The sequence below is a fragment of the Macaca thibetana genome, chromosome 1 (assembly GCF_024542745.1).
Source record: "Macaca thibetana thibetana isolate TM-01 chromosome 1, ASM2454274v1, whole genome shotgun sequence".
NCBI classification, from domain to species: Eukaryota; Metazoa; Chordata; class Mammalia; order Primates; family Cercopithecidae; genus Macaca; species Macaca thibetana.
In genome coordinates, this window is record NC_065578.1 from 32,321,966 (window position 1) to 32,337,706 (window position 15,741).

General features: G+C 47.8%; 1 protein-coding gene across 4 annotated transcripts in view; it reads right to left on the reverse strand.

Moving 5' to 3' along the window:
• The window catches only part of PHC2 (polyhomeotic homolog 2), a 111,459-nt gene that overhangs the window by 4,760 nt on the left and 90,958 nt on the right, over positions 1–15,741 (reverse strand). For all 4 annotated transcript variants that reach the window (XM_050746927.1, XM_050746785.1, XM_050746835.1 and 1 more), the window contains 5 exons: positions 5,918–6,120; positions 4,103–4,232; positions 3,293–3,407; positions 2,035–2,176; positions 839–1,115 (listed from right to left, as the gene is read on the reverse strand). In XM_050746927.1, coding sequence (XP_050602884.1) covers positions 839–1,115; positions 2,035–2,176; positions 3,293–3,407; positions 4,103–4,232; positions 5,918–6,120 — 867 coding nt within the window. The remainder of the gene's footprint in view (positions 1–838; positions 1,116–2,034; positions 2,177–3,292; positions 3,408–4,102; positions 4,233–5,917; positions 6,121–15,741) is intronic.

The window sequence follows — 15,741 nt, forward strand, 5'->3', positions numbered from 1 at the left end:
GTGACTCAGAAGTCTGTGCTCTTGCCACACTGCAGTCTCTGAGAAGGAGGCTTGTGGTTGCCATGAATACCTGACCTGGTTGGTGTATGAGTGAGAGTGGCAGAAAAACAGTCACGCATCCAGGCCCCACTGAAGGCATTTGTGAATGATGTAAGGCTTGCCTCTTACAGCTGGCTCCTAGATCCTGGGCCTCACCACCACGCAGGGCTCCACCATGCAGGCCTCTGTGCCATGTCTGGCCATGCCACAGACTTCCCTATCTTCATGCCTCTGCATGTGCGCCCTCCTGCAGTCTTTCCATCCAACAAAGGCATACTTGTCTACTGTCATTTAGTTTACATTTTCTTAATTAAATTTCTTTTTTTTTGGTAGAGACATGTCTCACCATGTTGCCCAGGCTGGTCTTGAACTCCTGACCTCAAGCAATCCTCCCACCTCAGCCTCCCAAAGTGCTGGGACTATAGATGTGAGCCACCACGTCTGGTTATTTTCTTAATTTTGATGTTCTTGACACATATCCTACACTCTACCTGGTTCCCGTCCTAATCTCTCCCAGGAGAGAGACAGAGTTAATCATATTATCATGTCTGTATTTCACACAGACCACTTCCCATGCCAGAAAATATACAGAATTACAGCTATGGGATATTTATAGTTTGCATTCTATGCTGAATATAAGCAAGCTCTTATAGGCAGGGAGCTCATCTCACTCATCTCTGCACCCCAGTTCCTGAACCTGAGTCATTAACTGAACTACCTAATCCTCCTGGTGGTGGGAGGATCTCATTTTCTCTTTCCTTGCTATTCCAGGGAGACATGGAATTTCCAAGGGTCTTACCTGGCAGAGAGCGGATGAATTCGTAGACGTCTTCTACGTTCCACTTGGTGGGCTCACTTGGTAGGAAGTGGTGTCCCATGCCCACCAGGTCCCGCATGTGCATGTCCGGGAGCTCCAGGTCCCGCTGGCCTTGTCGCCGGCGGGAAGTAGATGAGCTAGCTGAGATGGGTGACAAGGGTTCCTCATAGCTTGAGTTATCTGAGCAACGGCTGGAGTCTTCCTGGCTGTGTGTTAGCTGCAAAGCAGCAGTAACCGAAAGGGGCACAGTGCCTGTTGGCTGGGAGCAGAGAGTTTTCTTCAGGATGGGGGAACAAACCATCTCTAGCAGCAGTGATGGACAAAGGAGGTATTTCTCCTTTTTCTGCTTGGCCTACTACACTTCTGAGTTCCCAGATCTAACAGCATCTTCCATGCTGTCCTGTCTCCTACCCTAGGCAGGAGTTAGTCCCTCTCAGTACTGTAGTGTGTACCACACAGCACTGCATTTATCTTTTCTAGACATGGGTTTTAAAGCAGGGCTCTGTGAGTTCTAGGAGGTGATCATAGAGCCACTTGAAATGGCATGTAAAATTTCTTCTGTAGGTACATTTTGGACCATAGCTTTGGACCATTTTTAAGGAGGTTTAAGACAAAAACAACAGGCAAAATTATAGATAAGGTTATGAAACATCACACCATGCTGTGGAGTTCCTTTAGGGCGAGACTGTGTCCTTAGAGCCTGGTGCCTAACAGAGTTTCTGGCATACAGCTGGTGCTAAAAAATGTTTAACAACCCACGTTCCTGGTACGGATCTTCAAGAACTCTGTGCCCTTATGTTTGGGGAGGCAAAAAGGTGGCAAAACAAAGGGTGGAGGCTGCCTTCTCACCCAGCCCTCCACGTAAGGCAGGAGGTTACCTGAGCAGTCCAGGGGAGACCCCATTTCCGTGGCCCCAGAAGCCAAGGACGGAGGCAAACTGGAAGGTGGGGTGATGTTGGGGCAAGGCCAAGGAAGGCGCAGGGAACCCTGTAAGCACCGTGGTCTAAATGAAGGGACCTACTGGGGTGCAGAAGGCTCAACTGGACAGGTCTCCAAGGAATGAGAGCACAGCAGAGTGCGCTGAAGTCAGCAGCTGGAGGGGACTATGGTGTCGAGGGCCATGAAAGGGAACTGTGGGGACTGCGGGGATGGAGCTTCAGGCTCTGCTGACCTCTTACCTGCTTCTTGGTATCCTTAGTAAGTGGTGGCAGACTGGCTTTGCTGGCCCGACGGCGGTTGTGGGTCGCAGCTCCTGCCTTCTGCAGCTTGCTCCGGTCTGAGTGGAAAAGTCCCACCCGTTTGGTGCATCCCACGTTGTACCTTCAGGGACAGGGGAACAGGGGATGTCAGAGCAGTTGTCATGCTTATGGGCCGTAGGCACAATGAGCACAGCCAAGCTGTCTGACAAATCTGAGTCCATCTATTGGTTCAGATCCTAACTCCATCACCAACTACTAGCTGTGTGACTTTGGATTTAAGTCACTTAAGCCCTGATCCTCCGTTTCCTTATCTGGAGTTGGGGGTAATACCACTCACTCTCTAGGACTGGTCTTACAACATGAGATAATGTCTGTAAAATATTTGAGATGACACCTGGACTTGGACCAGGGTGAGAGCTCACACCTGACTTATTCCACTATAAATGTTATCCTGTGCCAGGAAACTACCGTCCACTGTCCTGCTGGGGAGTGGCCTGGCTGCCCCGACAACCTGAGGGGATGAGGGCTGAAGATAGCTGAACTCTAGCGTGGCATGCAGAGCACCTCTGCCTGGGACCTAGAGATTTCTTCTCTTCTGGGATTTCAGGGCTTCAAGGTCAGCTGCTGCTTCCATTGTGGTACAAAGACCACATAGGGCTTTAGAACTGGACAAGCCTAAATCCCCAGGCCCATGGCTTATTAGCTATGTCATTTGAGGCACTACTACTCCTTTGTGCTTTGGCTTCATAACCTGTATAAAGGGACAATAGTAATACCTGGCTTGGGAGGTATTTTGAAAATGAGATAATCGTATCAATTGACTGGCACAGTGACTAGCACACAGCAGGTTCTTGGGAAATGACAGTGGTTTTTATGATGACCATTAGTGCTCTATGCTGGGTGAGAGCTCACCAAGGGAACGCTGTAGCTGTGGTTCTGGGCAAGGCTTACCCTAACAAGGCAGGGGCTGTCAAGGCTAGGAAAGGCGAATGGATGCCAGTGGGGCCCAGCACTGCGGCTTTTCCTTGGACTCCCTGCTGCTCTCTCCCACCTGCTCTTAGGGGTTCTGGCTTCTCATGCTTGTTGAATTAGGGATGCCATCCTGCTTCCAGGTGGGTCGAGGAACTAGGAAACCGGAGAAACCACCGCTATGGGCCTCCTGGGGTAGACTATTAATGGCAGGAGGTGGGACATAAAGTGCAGTCCTGAGGAAATGGAGGGGGCTGGGGCCACTCACCTCTTCGCACAAGCCATGGAACAGAAGCGCTTGGAACGCTTGAACTTATAGGCAAAGTCCACCCGGCCACAGAGCTCACACTTGAGTTTGAGGGGAGCACCCTCCTCTTTGGATTCTGCAAAGTATAGAAATGGGTAGGGTGGAGAATGAGAAATTCCTGCAGGACTGTGGCCAGCCCCACCGCGGGGCGTCCTGCCTGGTCCTCCTGCTCCCACAGCTGTGACATGCAGCAGCAGTCTGGCGTGGAAAATGCCAGTGGTTCTCACCCCTGGAATGTACTCAAGGGTGTCTGGGGATGCCCCTTGTATACTTGACATTTTTTCTTCCAAGTGCTCTGAGTCTGAGGCAAAACACAGGTGGGGAAGAATCAGCATCAAATGACTGTGGAAGAAAGCAGGAACCCCCAGGAAATACTCTGGATGCTGTCACAGCTGCTCCGCTGGCATCACCCCACCTTGATCTATGCAGCTGGCTGCTGTGGCCCCAGTCTCAAGGTAGGGACGAAGGGCAGGACTTGCCTGGGGCAGCTCCTACAGTCACGCCTAAAACTTGCCAATGATTCACACAGGAAAAGCCATTTTTGGAATCCTGTGGTTGGCCGGAGGGGGACTGGGGGAGCAGAGGACACATGGTTCCCCTGATTTCCCTTATCCCTGTTTTTGAGGGAAGGAGGCCGAGGAGGTGCTGGGGGAAATGTTTACAGACTTGCTGGCTCAGGGTTCCTCTGAGGACACCAAGAGAGGAAGTGTGGGAGGCCTGCCTTTCCAGCCACGTTCGGAGACCGAGAGATTCAGGGTCTGAGATGCCCACCTTGCAGATAGGGCTCCTCCATCTCCGAGTCAGTGGTGGTGGTGTGATCCTGCTGTGGAAGTTTCTCAGGCAGGAACCCCTGTGCATACTTCTTCTTGAGATTCCCCACCAGCAGGGACGAGCGTCCCACCTAGAGGACAGGTGACACGGAGGCCGTGAGGGTCAGGTGGGAGAGGCTTCCTTGCTATCCATCCTCATCACAATTACATGTATAAAGTATCCAGGCACAGAGGCCAGCCCTCCCCAAACCTTCCCCCATGTCATCATCCAAGTGTGCCGGGCTCAAGGCCCTATTTTGCTAGTTGGCTCACGAGGTAAGATGCTAATGGGCAAAGTAAAGGGATGGCTTCTGTCCAGGACCAATAGATGGCTCAGGAGATAGGAAAATATCTATTCCAATAAGAGTCTAAGGCTGAGATCAGGTTTCCCACAGTGCCAGATCAAGCACCAAGACCCAGTGCCCACACATCTCCAGGCAAGGACAGAGTGGAGTCTGTGTGAGGCTGTACATATGCAAGAGAGAGACTCAGCACCCGTTTTCTGATTTTTTACTGTTCTCTACCTTACCCCAATGCCTGACCCAAGCCAGAGGTACAGGCAGCCACAGAAGACAGCAGGAAAACACAGACCCTGGGCCATAGAGCCAATGACCTCTCAGTTGTCAGAACCCCACAGCAGCTTATTTACGTGTTTGGATCTCGTTTTGTGGCCTTTGTTTAGGCAGCCTGGTAGCCAGTCACGTGGCACTGACTCTAGGGCGATGCTGGGGGTGGTATGCGATCTGCCTGCACCCCATGAGATCAGGTGGTTTCTAGTGTTACTCTAGGATGCCCAGTCTAACAGGGAAGAGATGTAACAGAGCTAGAGCCACTTCTAGCTCAGGTGTTCCAGGCGGACTTCTTTGCCACTGGCCTTGGACAACCTCCAGTGGGAAAGAAGATAAGAAGCTGTGTGTCTTTTGGCATTTTACAGGAGCAGTTCACCCATCTCAGTTAGTGAAGCTCTGCATCTTCTGGGGACTAATCAAACCACTCATGGAACCAAAGAATGAAGAAAAGACAGATGGTATCCCAGAAAGGTGTCTCTCCAACAGCCAGATACTTTTCATCTAAACAGAGGCTGGTGTGCCCCTGGCTCTGGGCTCCTCCACACCCACAGGCCAGCACCACTGTCTCCAGTCCACAATGCACAGAAGCAGCTCTGGGTGCTTTGGTCTAATAACCCATCTTCGTGGCTCTTGGATATTTCCTGTTAGTCTTAGGCTTCCATTGTGACCTTTCTGACTGCCCCTCAATCTCAACTCCCCTTTCAAGGCTCTGTCCCCAGAAAACAAGCTTCAGGTTGTGACCCTGTTCCCTCACATTCATTTCTGATATACGTATCTTGAGAATTCTGTTCTGTGCAGTTCCTTTTGTTCCTAACTGACCGAAGTTTTGCCATTCAGAGGTTTTGGCATTCAAAACTCAATGAAATCTAATTTCCCAAAGCCCATCATCTCTCACCAAATATCCCACAGTGAAGTCTGTTTTAACCAAGGGTTCACACATGATCAGGCAGGGATACACCTGAGTTTGTGTGTGGAAACTTCTAACCAAGGATCTTGCCAATCATTCCTGATCACTGACCCGCCCTTTCTGGACCTTGGAAAGATAATCCTAGAAAGAAATGGCTCTGTATTCTTTTGGGGAGGAAGTTAGCAAGGAAAGAGCAAATTGTTCACATTTTCAGAAATTTTACATGGAAATGTAAAAATATTCTAAGACACATCCAAAATATACTTAAAAAAAAAAAAAGGGGAAAAGAAGTAGTCCGTACCGGGAAAGGCTCCGCCCCCTCCTGGATCACAAACCCTTCGATAACATGCGTCAGGATTTGGGGTTTCACAATGGCCTGTGGTGGTTTATTCTCACCATTCTGGGGGGCAGTGCCGGCGATGCTGGAGGCAGAGTTTCCGTTCCCTGAGGTCATGCCGGGGCTGCTGAGGTCGGTCAGTGCATGAACAATGCCCTGCCCTGTCTCTGCATGAGAGAGAGTAGGAAAACAGAGCAGGGGAGATCAGAACCAGAGTCCATGCCCAGGGAGGGACAGCAAGGACTCAGACTGCGCCTGGCTTTTTCCGTGGGGCCAAGCGACAATGCAAACCAAGCAGTCCACTCCCCTCAGTGACCCATTTAAAAGTGGCACAGTTTCAATGGACACATCAAGTACGAGTATAGTCAGTTCTACAACAACGCATGCAGCTAATCAGCTAGCAGCGTTCCTTAATTTCCCAACCGTGCTATGAACAGTTAACCTGGTTAAACAGATGGGAATTCTGTCTTTCAGGAGTTAAGACCTTGGTCGATACTGACTTGAACAAATAAGGTTAATACTCAGTTTGAGGGAGAAAAGTATTCAAGGTGACATCTAAAACAAGGACAAGAAGCTGAGCTAGGTATAGGGCTTTCAGTGTGATAAAGAGAGGTTAAATGAAGCTTCTATGAGGTTCCTTAGAGGAGGGATTTTAAGAGCCCTGTGAAATGTCAAAACACGGAACCCCAGAAATTGATGCCAAGGGAATGTGGGGGCTGAACCCCAAGTAAACACTATCATGTAGATTTGACTATTCAGACTGGTTATCTGGGGTCAGTGCATTGAAATATGCAGAGATTTCATTTCTCTGCTAAGAAGGCTGCTAGGCAGAGCTGAGATTTTCTCTGCTGTTTCTGCTGAGTTAGGTGCTCTCAAAATCAGGCCTCAGCTCCTTATCTAATCTGATCCTCACCAAATCATAGACCCTCTGTCTCTCTGTGGACAACCTTTCCTAATTCGCCTTCCCCTAAAAGACCTAACAGAGTGCTCCAGAAAGTGACATTAGGTGCCTATACACAACCACACCACAGTGGACTTCCTCTCTTCCACTTCAAACAGCATCTCTCATGAGCAGTCTCATTGTCTTAGACGTGCAAGACTTCATCTCCTCACTTCTGTAACTCACTCCCGCCCCCTTCCCAGGGCTGTTCTCTACCACCACCAACTGCCCCGTGAGCTGAGGTTGCCTTTAACCTGGAACTTCCTAAAAAAGAAAAAAAAGAAAGAAAAAGCCATTTCTTTATTGCAACAAGTCCATTAATATAAAGCATAGCCCAGTGGGGTATGAGTGATATATACTTTAAAAATGATTTCAGCACACTTATTAAGTATCTTTGCATAAAACTTTATGAAGATGCTCATATTTCATGTTAAAGGTCCATAATACCACCACAGAATAGGAATTGCTTGTGCTTAATTACACAGTATGGAAAAGTCAAAACAGATACATTTTAGAAAAGTGGTTTAGGGTCAGGCACGGTGACTCACATCTGTAATCTCAGCACTTTGGGAGGCTGAGGCGGGTGGATCATGAGGTCAAGAGTTCAAGACCAGCCTGGCCAATATGGTGAAACCCCGTCTCTACTAAAAATACAAAAATTAGCCAGGCATGGTGGTGCGTGCCTGTAATCCCAGCTACTCGGAAGGCTCAGGCAGGAGAACTGCAGGAACTCAGGAGGCTACAGTGAGCTGAGAGCGCGCCCACTGCCCTCCAGCCTGGGCGACAGAGCAAAACTCCATCTTGCGGCGGGGGGAGAAAAGAAAAGGTGGTTTATAACTGGTTCACAATGGGTCTTGGTCCACTCAGGCTCATTTTTTTTTTCTTTTTTTGGGATGGATTCTCACTCTGTCACCCAGGCTGGAGTGCAGTGGCGTGACCTATGCTCCCTGCAACCTCTGCCTCCTGGGTTCAAGCGATTCTCCTGCCTCAGCCTCCCGAGTAGCTGGGATTACAGGCGCGCACCAACATACCTGGCTAATTTTTGTATTCTTAGTAGAGACGGGGTTTCACCATGTTGGCCAGGCTGGTCTCGAACTCCTGAGGTGGGTGATCCACCTGCCTTGGCCTCCCAAAGTGCTGGGATTACAAGCACGAGCCACCGCACCCAGCCTCAAGCCCATGTTCTTACTGGTGGTTCTAATGCTAACTAAACCAGGATAAACCTTTAATGAACAAGGGTTGACTATGACACGTCTTTAGTACTCAGTCCTCCATAATTCAGCTATATAATAAACTTCAGAGCTGAGCAGGGGCCATCTAAGAGAAAGGACCAATGAATTTTTTTTTTTTGTTTGAGACACAGTTATACCAGTAAGTTAGAAAATTTCCATTAAGTGCCTATATTCACTTGAAAGAAGGTTTTTAAACAGCTTTGGCTTTTCTGTAGAGATGGAAACATTTCCTTTCTTTTGGAATTTGTCTTTCCAATTGCAAAGGAGTCTGAGAACTTGAGAGCTTGTCTGGAGGTTCTAGCAGGGGAACGCAGCTACTCGTATGCCCTTGACTGAGGGACAGCCCTCCTCTATAGGATGGTCGTCCTCTGACCCAGAACACTGGTTCAGGAGGGACGTACATGGAGCAGTGAGGGAGGAAGGGGACACCTAGCCAGCCAGATCAGCGGAATTAACTCTGCCAATCAACAGGGTGACAGGTGTCGCAGCCAGATGGCCCCTCATATCCGTGTTTGAGAACTTAGAAAAAACCCCTTTCCCTCACAATCTATGAATAACTAGGAGGAATGAGTTGATGATTCAATCAAATTAAGTTTCTGTGCTTTTAAATTTTAAATATTTAAGTCTGCCTTTACACGATTACATTTTCCCTACTTTTATGTTTTGCATATGCTAAGAAACATCTATTTTATTTAAAATGAATTACTAACATAGAAAGATTACTATGAAGGCTAAAATTTTATTTTTTAGATGATGGCTATTTCCTTCCAATCACAGCCTGGTAAAATATTCCCTGATGAGTCTAATGAACTGCAGATTATACAATTACAGGATTGGAAGTCTGGTTTGATCTCTTACCAGTGCTTGAATATTTTCTATAATATGCCCACCCAATGATTTTCTGGCATTTATTTGAATACCTCCAGTGACAAACTCACTACTCTGGAAGCAGTTTGTTCCCACCTTGGATGGCTCATTAATGATTCCTTATATAATGAGCCCAAAATCTGTCTTTCTATTAATCTCAGCCCAATTATCCTTATTCTGTTCCTTAAACTCACAGAAAACAAGACCAATCAGATTTGTCTAACAGGCAGAGACATGGGCTTAGACCTGGCTTAGAGACTGGTCTCTATCACTGAGTAAATTACGGGCAAGTCATTGTCCCTCTCTAAGCCTTGGCTCCATTGGCTGTGAAATAAGGATCCTACGCCTACCTCAGAGTGCTGCTGTGAGGACTAATGAGCCAGTGAAAGGCAGTGCTAGCTTACGAGGAAATGCTTGGGAATGCTCCTGGTGTCATGAAGGTCGTCACTCATGACCACAGTCTTATCTTCTCTCCTCCAGGCCAAATCCCTTCTGTTCTTTCAGGTATTTCTTACATAAAAAGGTTACAAATTCATCATCCTAGGCCCTCTCTGCCTACATCTTTTAATATCAGGTACCTAGTCAATACTAAGCATCATCTGTCAGGTGTGGTCATGTAAGAGATCTGGTTAGTAAGATTTTTGGTTTTCTGTGTTTGCTTTAAAGACAGTCACACCTGACTGACAGCATAGGTGGAAAGTAATTGGTAATGCCCTTGTTTCAGTTTCATGAATTCCTCCATGGAATTAATCCTTTCTCCTCTGAATTCTGGGATCACTCCCACCTCCTGCCTCTTGCACTGATATTCATCAGAAAACAGCCCCTCAGACCTTGTCTTTTATGGGATCCCTCTATCCTTGCTTGAGTTCCCTGCCCGTGTCCCCCCTCCTATGTCAGATCTATGCCTATTAATGTTCACTGCGAGACAGAAGATCACTCTTGAGGTTAGATTCTGTCCTCATGCCAGATACATTTGTGAACAGATATGGTCACTAGCTCAAAGGCTACAGAGCCAGTGCTTAACTCTGGGAAGCAAAACTTTTTGGAATTTGAGGCTGTTTTTTTAAAAAAAGATCTTGTTAAGAGAGAGAACACACTAAAAAAGTCTTGCACCACATTAGAAACTATCACTCCCCGTTGTAACCCAGGGCAGATCAAAGGAGAGACAGAATCCAAGGACAGATGGGAGAGTGTTTTATGAATATACAAAGGTTCACAGCTATTTCGCTTTGCAGTCATCTTGTAGGCCAATAGCTCCTCATCTGCTTTAGTAACAAAGGAGTTTGGGCTATTCCTGGAATGACCAAACACAATCTCGCCCCCTGCCAAGCTCAGCACACTGAGATTAATTTAATCTGCTTTCTGCTCTCCCAGACTGCTTTGCGGCTTTTGGGGGAAAGCAGCTTAACAGGGAAACTTGCAGAAACCTGCCCTGCTGGCCCTGAGGCCAGATAAAAGAGACAAAGAAATACTCTGAATTTGGTTCCTTACTCAATTCCCTTGACCAGTTCAGAGGCTGTAAGTGCTGCCAGGGATTCCCACAGGTCTCAAATGCCTGTATACAGTCAGGCACCTGAAACCGAAAGGTGGAGGCAGGATAAGGCCGGTGGGAGAGGCTGGGGGAGGGGAGTAAAGCCAGGCTTCAGTGGGGGGAAGGAGGAATTGGAATCTTGGCCTTTAGTTGACGCTGACCACAAAGGGCCAAGTATTCCGGTCAGAATGAACAGAGCAGCATGTTCCACAGAGTCTTGCCTAACATATGTGTCAGCTTCTAGGCTGTTTCTCATTCCTGGTCTCATTCACAGGCTCTGGTAGAAACAGCCCTTACAGGGGTGGGATAAAACAGGAATGACCACTCAGTTCCTGTTTGTGAAATTATCTGCTTTGGGATTGGTCACGTCTCCTAAGCAGAGCAGACTTCTCTAGGCAGGGGGCTACCACTCACTCAGTCACCTCGAGATCTTCAGGGGCTAACCCCGTGTCCAAAATATGATAGGTGCTTAATGATCATTAAACTGGAATGTGTGGTGTCCATGATCTCAGTCTTCATTGTCTACATAAAGAGTACAGGGCTGCCTAGTGCCAAGATAAGCAATTTGGCACTAGCTGAGATTTACAAATTGCTTTCTGAAGCTATGATGTTTTGAGAGCAGCTAGGCTGGTGGGACCTGCCTACCAGAGCGGCATTTCTAGGTACCTGATTATGAAGAATAAGAGCTATTTTTTTGGCCCATGTCTTCCTGTGACAGTGGGGATTTCCTCAGCAGAAGAGAGGTATAGGCAGACCTCTGAATTCCCTGTCCCCTTTGAAACATTTTTGCCAGACCCAGGCACTTGCCAAGGCAGGATGACCTCTAGAGGCAGAGGCAGGGAGGCTCCTAGGACCAGTCGGTTGATGTCCAGAGCAGATGGGCTCTCCAGCCTGCTAAGGACAGACGTCAGGCTAACTGCCAGTTAGGCACAATTGGGCCACTTCAGAGCCAGTTCTGATGTTCGATTGAGTGTCCCTTATCCAAAATGCCTGGGACCAGAAGTGTTTTTAATTTTGGATTTTTTCAGGTTTTAGAATATTTGCATTATACTTACTGGTTGAGCATCCCAAATCCAAAAATCTGAAATGCTCCAATGAGCCTTTCCTTTGAGTATCATGTAGGTGCTCAAAAAGTTTGGGATTTTGGAGCATTTTAAATCTGGGATGCTCAATCTGTACTAACACTTGCAACGGGTATTTCAGATGGCCTAGCACTCATTCTATCTGACCCTAAAATAGCCTGAAGACTTGGCTTCAAAGGCAATGGAAACCAAACAGAACTTCTCCTTCTACCCCCTCAGCTTGGTCAATGGCTGATTTCCACCTTATCATGAGAAGGGAATATGTATTTTAACTTAAAAGACTTCTATTTACTGTTTGGCTGCAGTAGGAGTATGACAGAGCTCATGAAGTGAATAAAGAATTTAAAGAAGCAGAGTAGATGATAACATGGATCATCTTCTTCCAACAAATTCTGTTCAACAAAGGGCAAAACGAGGTCACCTATAGAACACAGAGCACACCCTCCAAGCCCCCAGCACTGAAGTCATGCTCACTGTGCTGTGTTCAGCAGGCCCAGCCATGTGGCCAGGGTGGAGACTGAAGGGTTCCCAAGGAACCATTTGCTCTAGAAACCACCTCAGGGGAGCACTGCAGAGTGATGCCCAGTTAAACCATATCCAGGAGACAGCAGCAAACACAGCATACACCTGGTCCAAGCAACAGGCCGTACTGCAGTGCGGTAAGCTGAGGACACAGTGCCCAGCCCTCATGGAAAGATCTGGGGCCACGCTTTACAATTTCTTTGGTTATATTTGGGCCCCCAAAGAAATTAATGCCACTCTGAAAGTGAGGAAGGTAAGAGATTTCACAAGCACCAGTTTGTTGACACCTAACTCCCGGGGCTGGGTAAGTGAAGGGTAGAAAAGTGACTGAGAGGGAGCTGGGGGGAGGAGAGGGGAGGGAGGGGAACAGGCAGGCTGAGCTCTATCTGGGACCCTGACAGAGTCCATCAATTAGAGGTTCATTTGGTTAACAATTTCTTTAAAATGCAAGTATACACCTTACAGTCATTCACACTTTACTGTGAATTACCTGACTCAGATAAACAGATTGCTTTCCTCCCAATTTAGGGACGGGGTCGGGGAGGGGGTGGGTAGTGACGGTTTTGGATCACAGGACACTAGATCCCAGAGGATTAAAGTTAGAAGGGCCCTGAGTTTAACATCTTAAATGTCCTAGATGAAGCAGAGGTGAGGTGATTTACCCAAGGTCACAAAAGGCAGGCAGTGGCAGAACCCATACTAGAACCCAGTGCTTTAGATGTTTCCGGGTGGGCCACACAGGTGGAGGGAGAGCTGCGCTGATTAGCCATGGATAGCACCAGGGCACTTGGGAAAAGAGGATAGGACATGTAAACTGTATTCTGGGACCTTCTGAGGCAGAGGCCAGATATCACGTGTGGGCTGGAGCATTTGGGTTCGGAAGCACAGGGTGATCTAGATGAGTGATTCCCAAATTGGGATTCCTGGAGGACTAAGCAGGATCCTTGAATCTAGTTAATCAGGACGCACAAGCTGGATTCAATATTTCAAGAAGCCGAAAAGGAAACAGCACATATACATACCTTCCGGAGGGCAAAACACGCTATTATTTAATACCATGTTACCATGTTTCCCAAATTCTAAAATGCGATCAGTATTAAGATGACCCATTTCCCCCACAAGGAATTTACACATTGATTATGTGTGCGTCTCAAGTACAGATTGTAAAAGTGTACATTTTAGAATAAAACGAGCAAATGCCATTTATGTGGAAAACAGTATCTTATAAAACATGCACAAAATGAGCTCTTAGTGGTGGGAAAATTATAGACCCTTCCCACCTGGGGTCCTCTGAAAAGCAGAAGGCAGGGGGAACGTCCAATGTCTACAGCCTTTTCAAATCTGCTAAGGACAGAGCTGTCAGAGGGCAAGGACTCCTTGCCTTGACACAGCAGGCTGTGGCTCCCTCACACGGACACCACCACTGCCCTGCCCCTCACACCTCCTCTGAAGAACCTCTCCCACAGAAGGGAAGACACAGCAGTGACAGGAGGACCCCATGGGGCTCTTTGCTGAGAAAAGTGGTGAGCTTTTCAGTTTGAGGATGACTGAGATCCATACCTGGGTTCCTTGCAGGGGGCTGGCCAGCAGGATGAAGGAGAGGCCGAGCCAGGGGACCCTCTAGCCCTGCCCTCAGCGTCACTGCAAAATGCCCTTGCTGGGTCTGGGTTGAAAGGCTTGGAGAGCTTATTGGATTTTAAGCATCTGGGTTGACCAGCTCCAGTTAAGGCATCTAGCAGGGAGGGGGCTCCTCCCTTGCTGGCAGCCATTACCATACAGCTGACTTTCATGCTGTCTCTCAGGACACAGGCAAAGAGAACGGCCCTTCTGACTCACCCACAATCCCCAGCTAAAGTGTACATAAGCTGAATTGTAAACAGCTGAATGTGCTCCAAGCTGCCACCCCCAGCTATGCAGGAAGGAATCAATGGAGCGAACAGCCACCCTCCCCCCACCCCATGCAGTTCAGGACAACGGGAGCAGTGGGGGATTTCCAAACAGCTGCTTGAACGCTTCCCAGCCCACAGGCTGAGGACTGCAAGAGGGGCCTGAGCTCAAACTCAGCAGCCGCACCTGCAGGACCAGAGTGACTTCCACCAGGTCAACACACCACGGAGTAATAGCTGGCCCTGGCTGCAGGGAGTCAGGGAGGAGTTTTCAAAGAGTTCTACTTAACCCTGGTGATGGAGGCCATTCCACTGGTATCCAATGCCAGGGTCGAGGGCTCCCAGATAAGTCTCACATCATAGTGCTCCGGCCCATGCTATGATTTCAAAATGCAAAATGTCTAGAACCAATGGGAGAGGTTCCACAGTACACACCAAGATCAGGGGAGATAAAAGGAAGAACGGCAGAGTAGTAAGAGCATGGGCTCTGGGGACCAGACCTGGACTCATATTCTGGTCCATCTTTGGTTATCTGTGTGACTTCAAGCACTCACTGCCTGTTCTGAGTCTTGGTTTCTCCATCTGTAACCACAAGGCTCATACTACCTATCTGTCTGGGAGGTTTCAGTAAATATTATATATGTAAAATGCCTGGCACTGAATACATGCATAAGCTGTGCTACATGGCAGTTAAGACTGTGGGATTAGAAAGACTCTAGGTGGCCAGGTGTGGTGGCTCACACCTGTAATCCCAGCACTTTGGGAGGCTGAGGTGGGTGGATCATGATGTCAAGAGATCGAGACCATCCTGGTCAACATGGTGAAACCCCGTCTCTAGTAAAAATACAACAACAACAAAAAAAAAAAAAAAAAAAAAAAAAAAAAAAGCTGGGTGTGGTGGTGAGCACCTGTAGTCCCAGCTACTTGGGAGGCTGAGGCAGGAGAATTGCTTGAACCTGGGAGGTGGAGGCTGCAATGAGCCAAGATCACGCCACTGCACTCCAGCCTGGCGACAGAGCGAGACTCTGTCTCAAAAAAAAAAAAAAAAAAAAAGAAAGACTCTAGGCTTAAATCCTATTCTGTAATGCTGGGCAAGTTACTCTAGGCCCGTTTCCTCATCTATGAAATGGGGTACTTATCTGTCTTACATACAGCTGTGGTGAGGATGAAATAACATAATGCCGACATAACACACTGGACTAGGCTAAGCTTGGACACAGTGCCAACGTCACTGAGACCTGTGAGAAGATTAGGAAATCATCCTAATCTCACTCTACACTGAGTCTGGTCTCTTACAGCCCCAGAGCAGGGCTAATCTTTCTGTGGCCCAAACTGAGGTATCTGAGATTTGTGTTCCTCAGATGCTTTGGTCTATGCTGGGAGTCCTGTGCTTGCTCTCTTGAGGTCAGGCTTCAGGAAGAAATGTTACCTCCACTGTGACAGCAACGTAACAGAAATGCTTCTGCCCTAAAGGGCAAAGCAAAGTCTCAAGTCACCTTCAATGGCTAGTAATCTAAAGGACAAGAAGACAAGCACCAGATTCTCTTTCTATGCAGTTTTTTCATAAAGGGGGTTTGGAGCAGACAGTGCAGAAGAACCCTAGAAACCAGAAAAAAGTTAACTCTGAGACAAATAAAAGGAAGCACTGCTTTACCTAGAAAATACTAAATTTATGTAACTTGTAATGCCAAATGATTTAGCCTATGAAAAGAAATTAGTTTAAAAGGC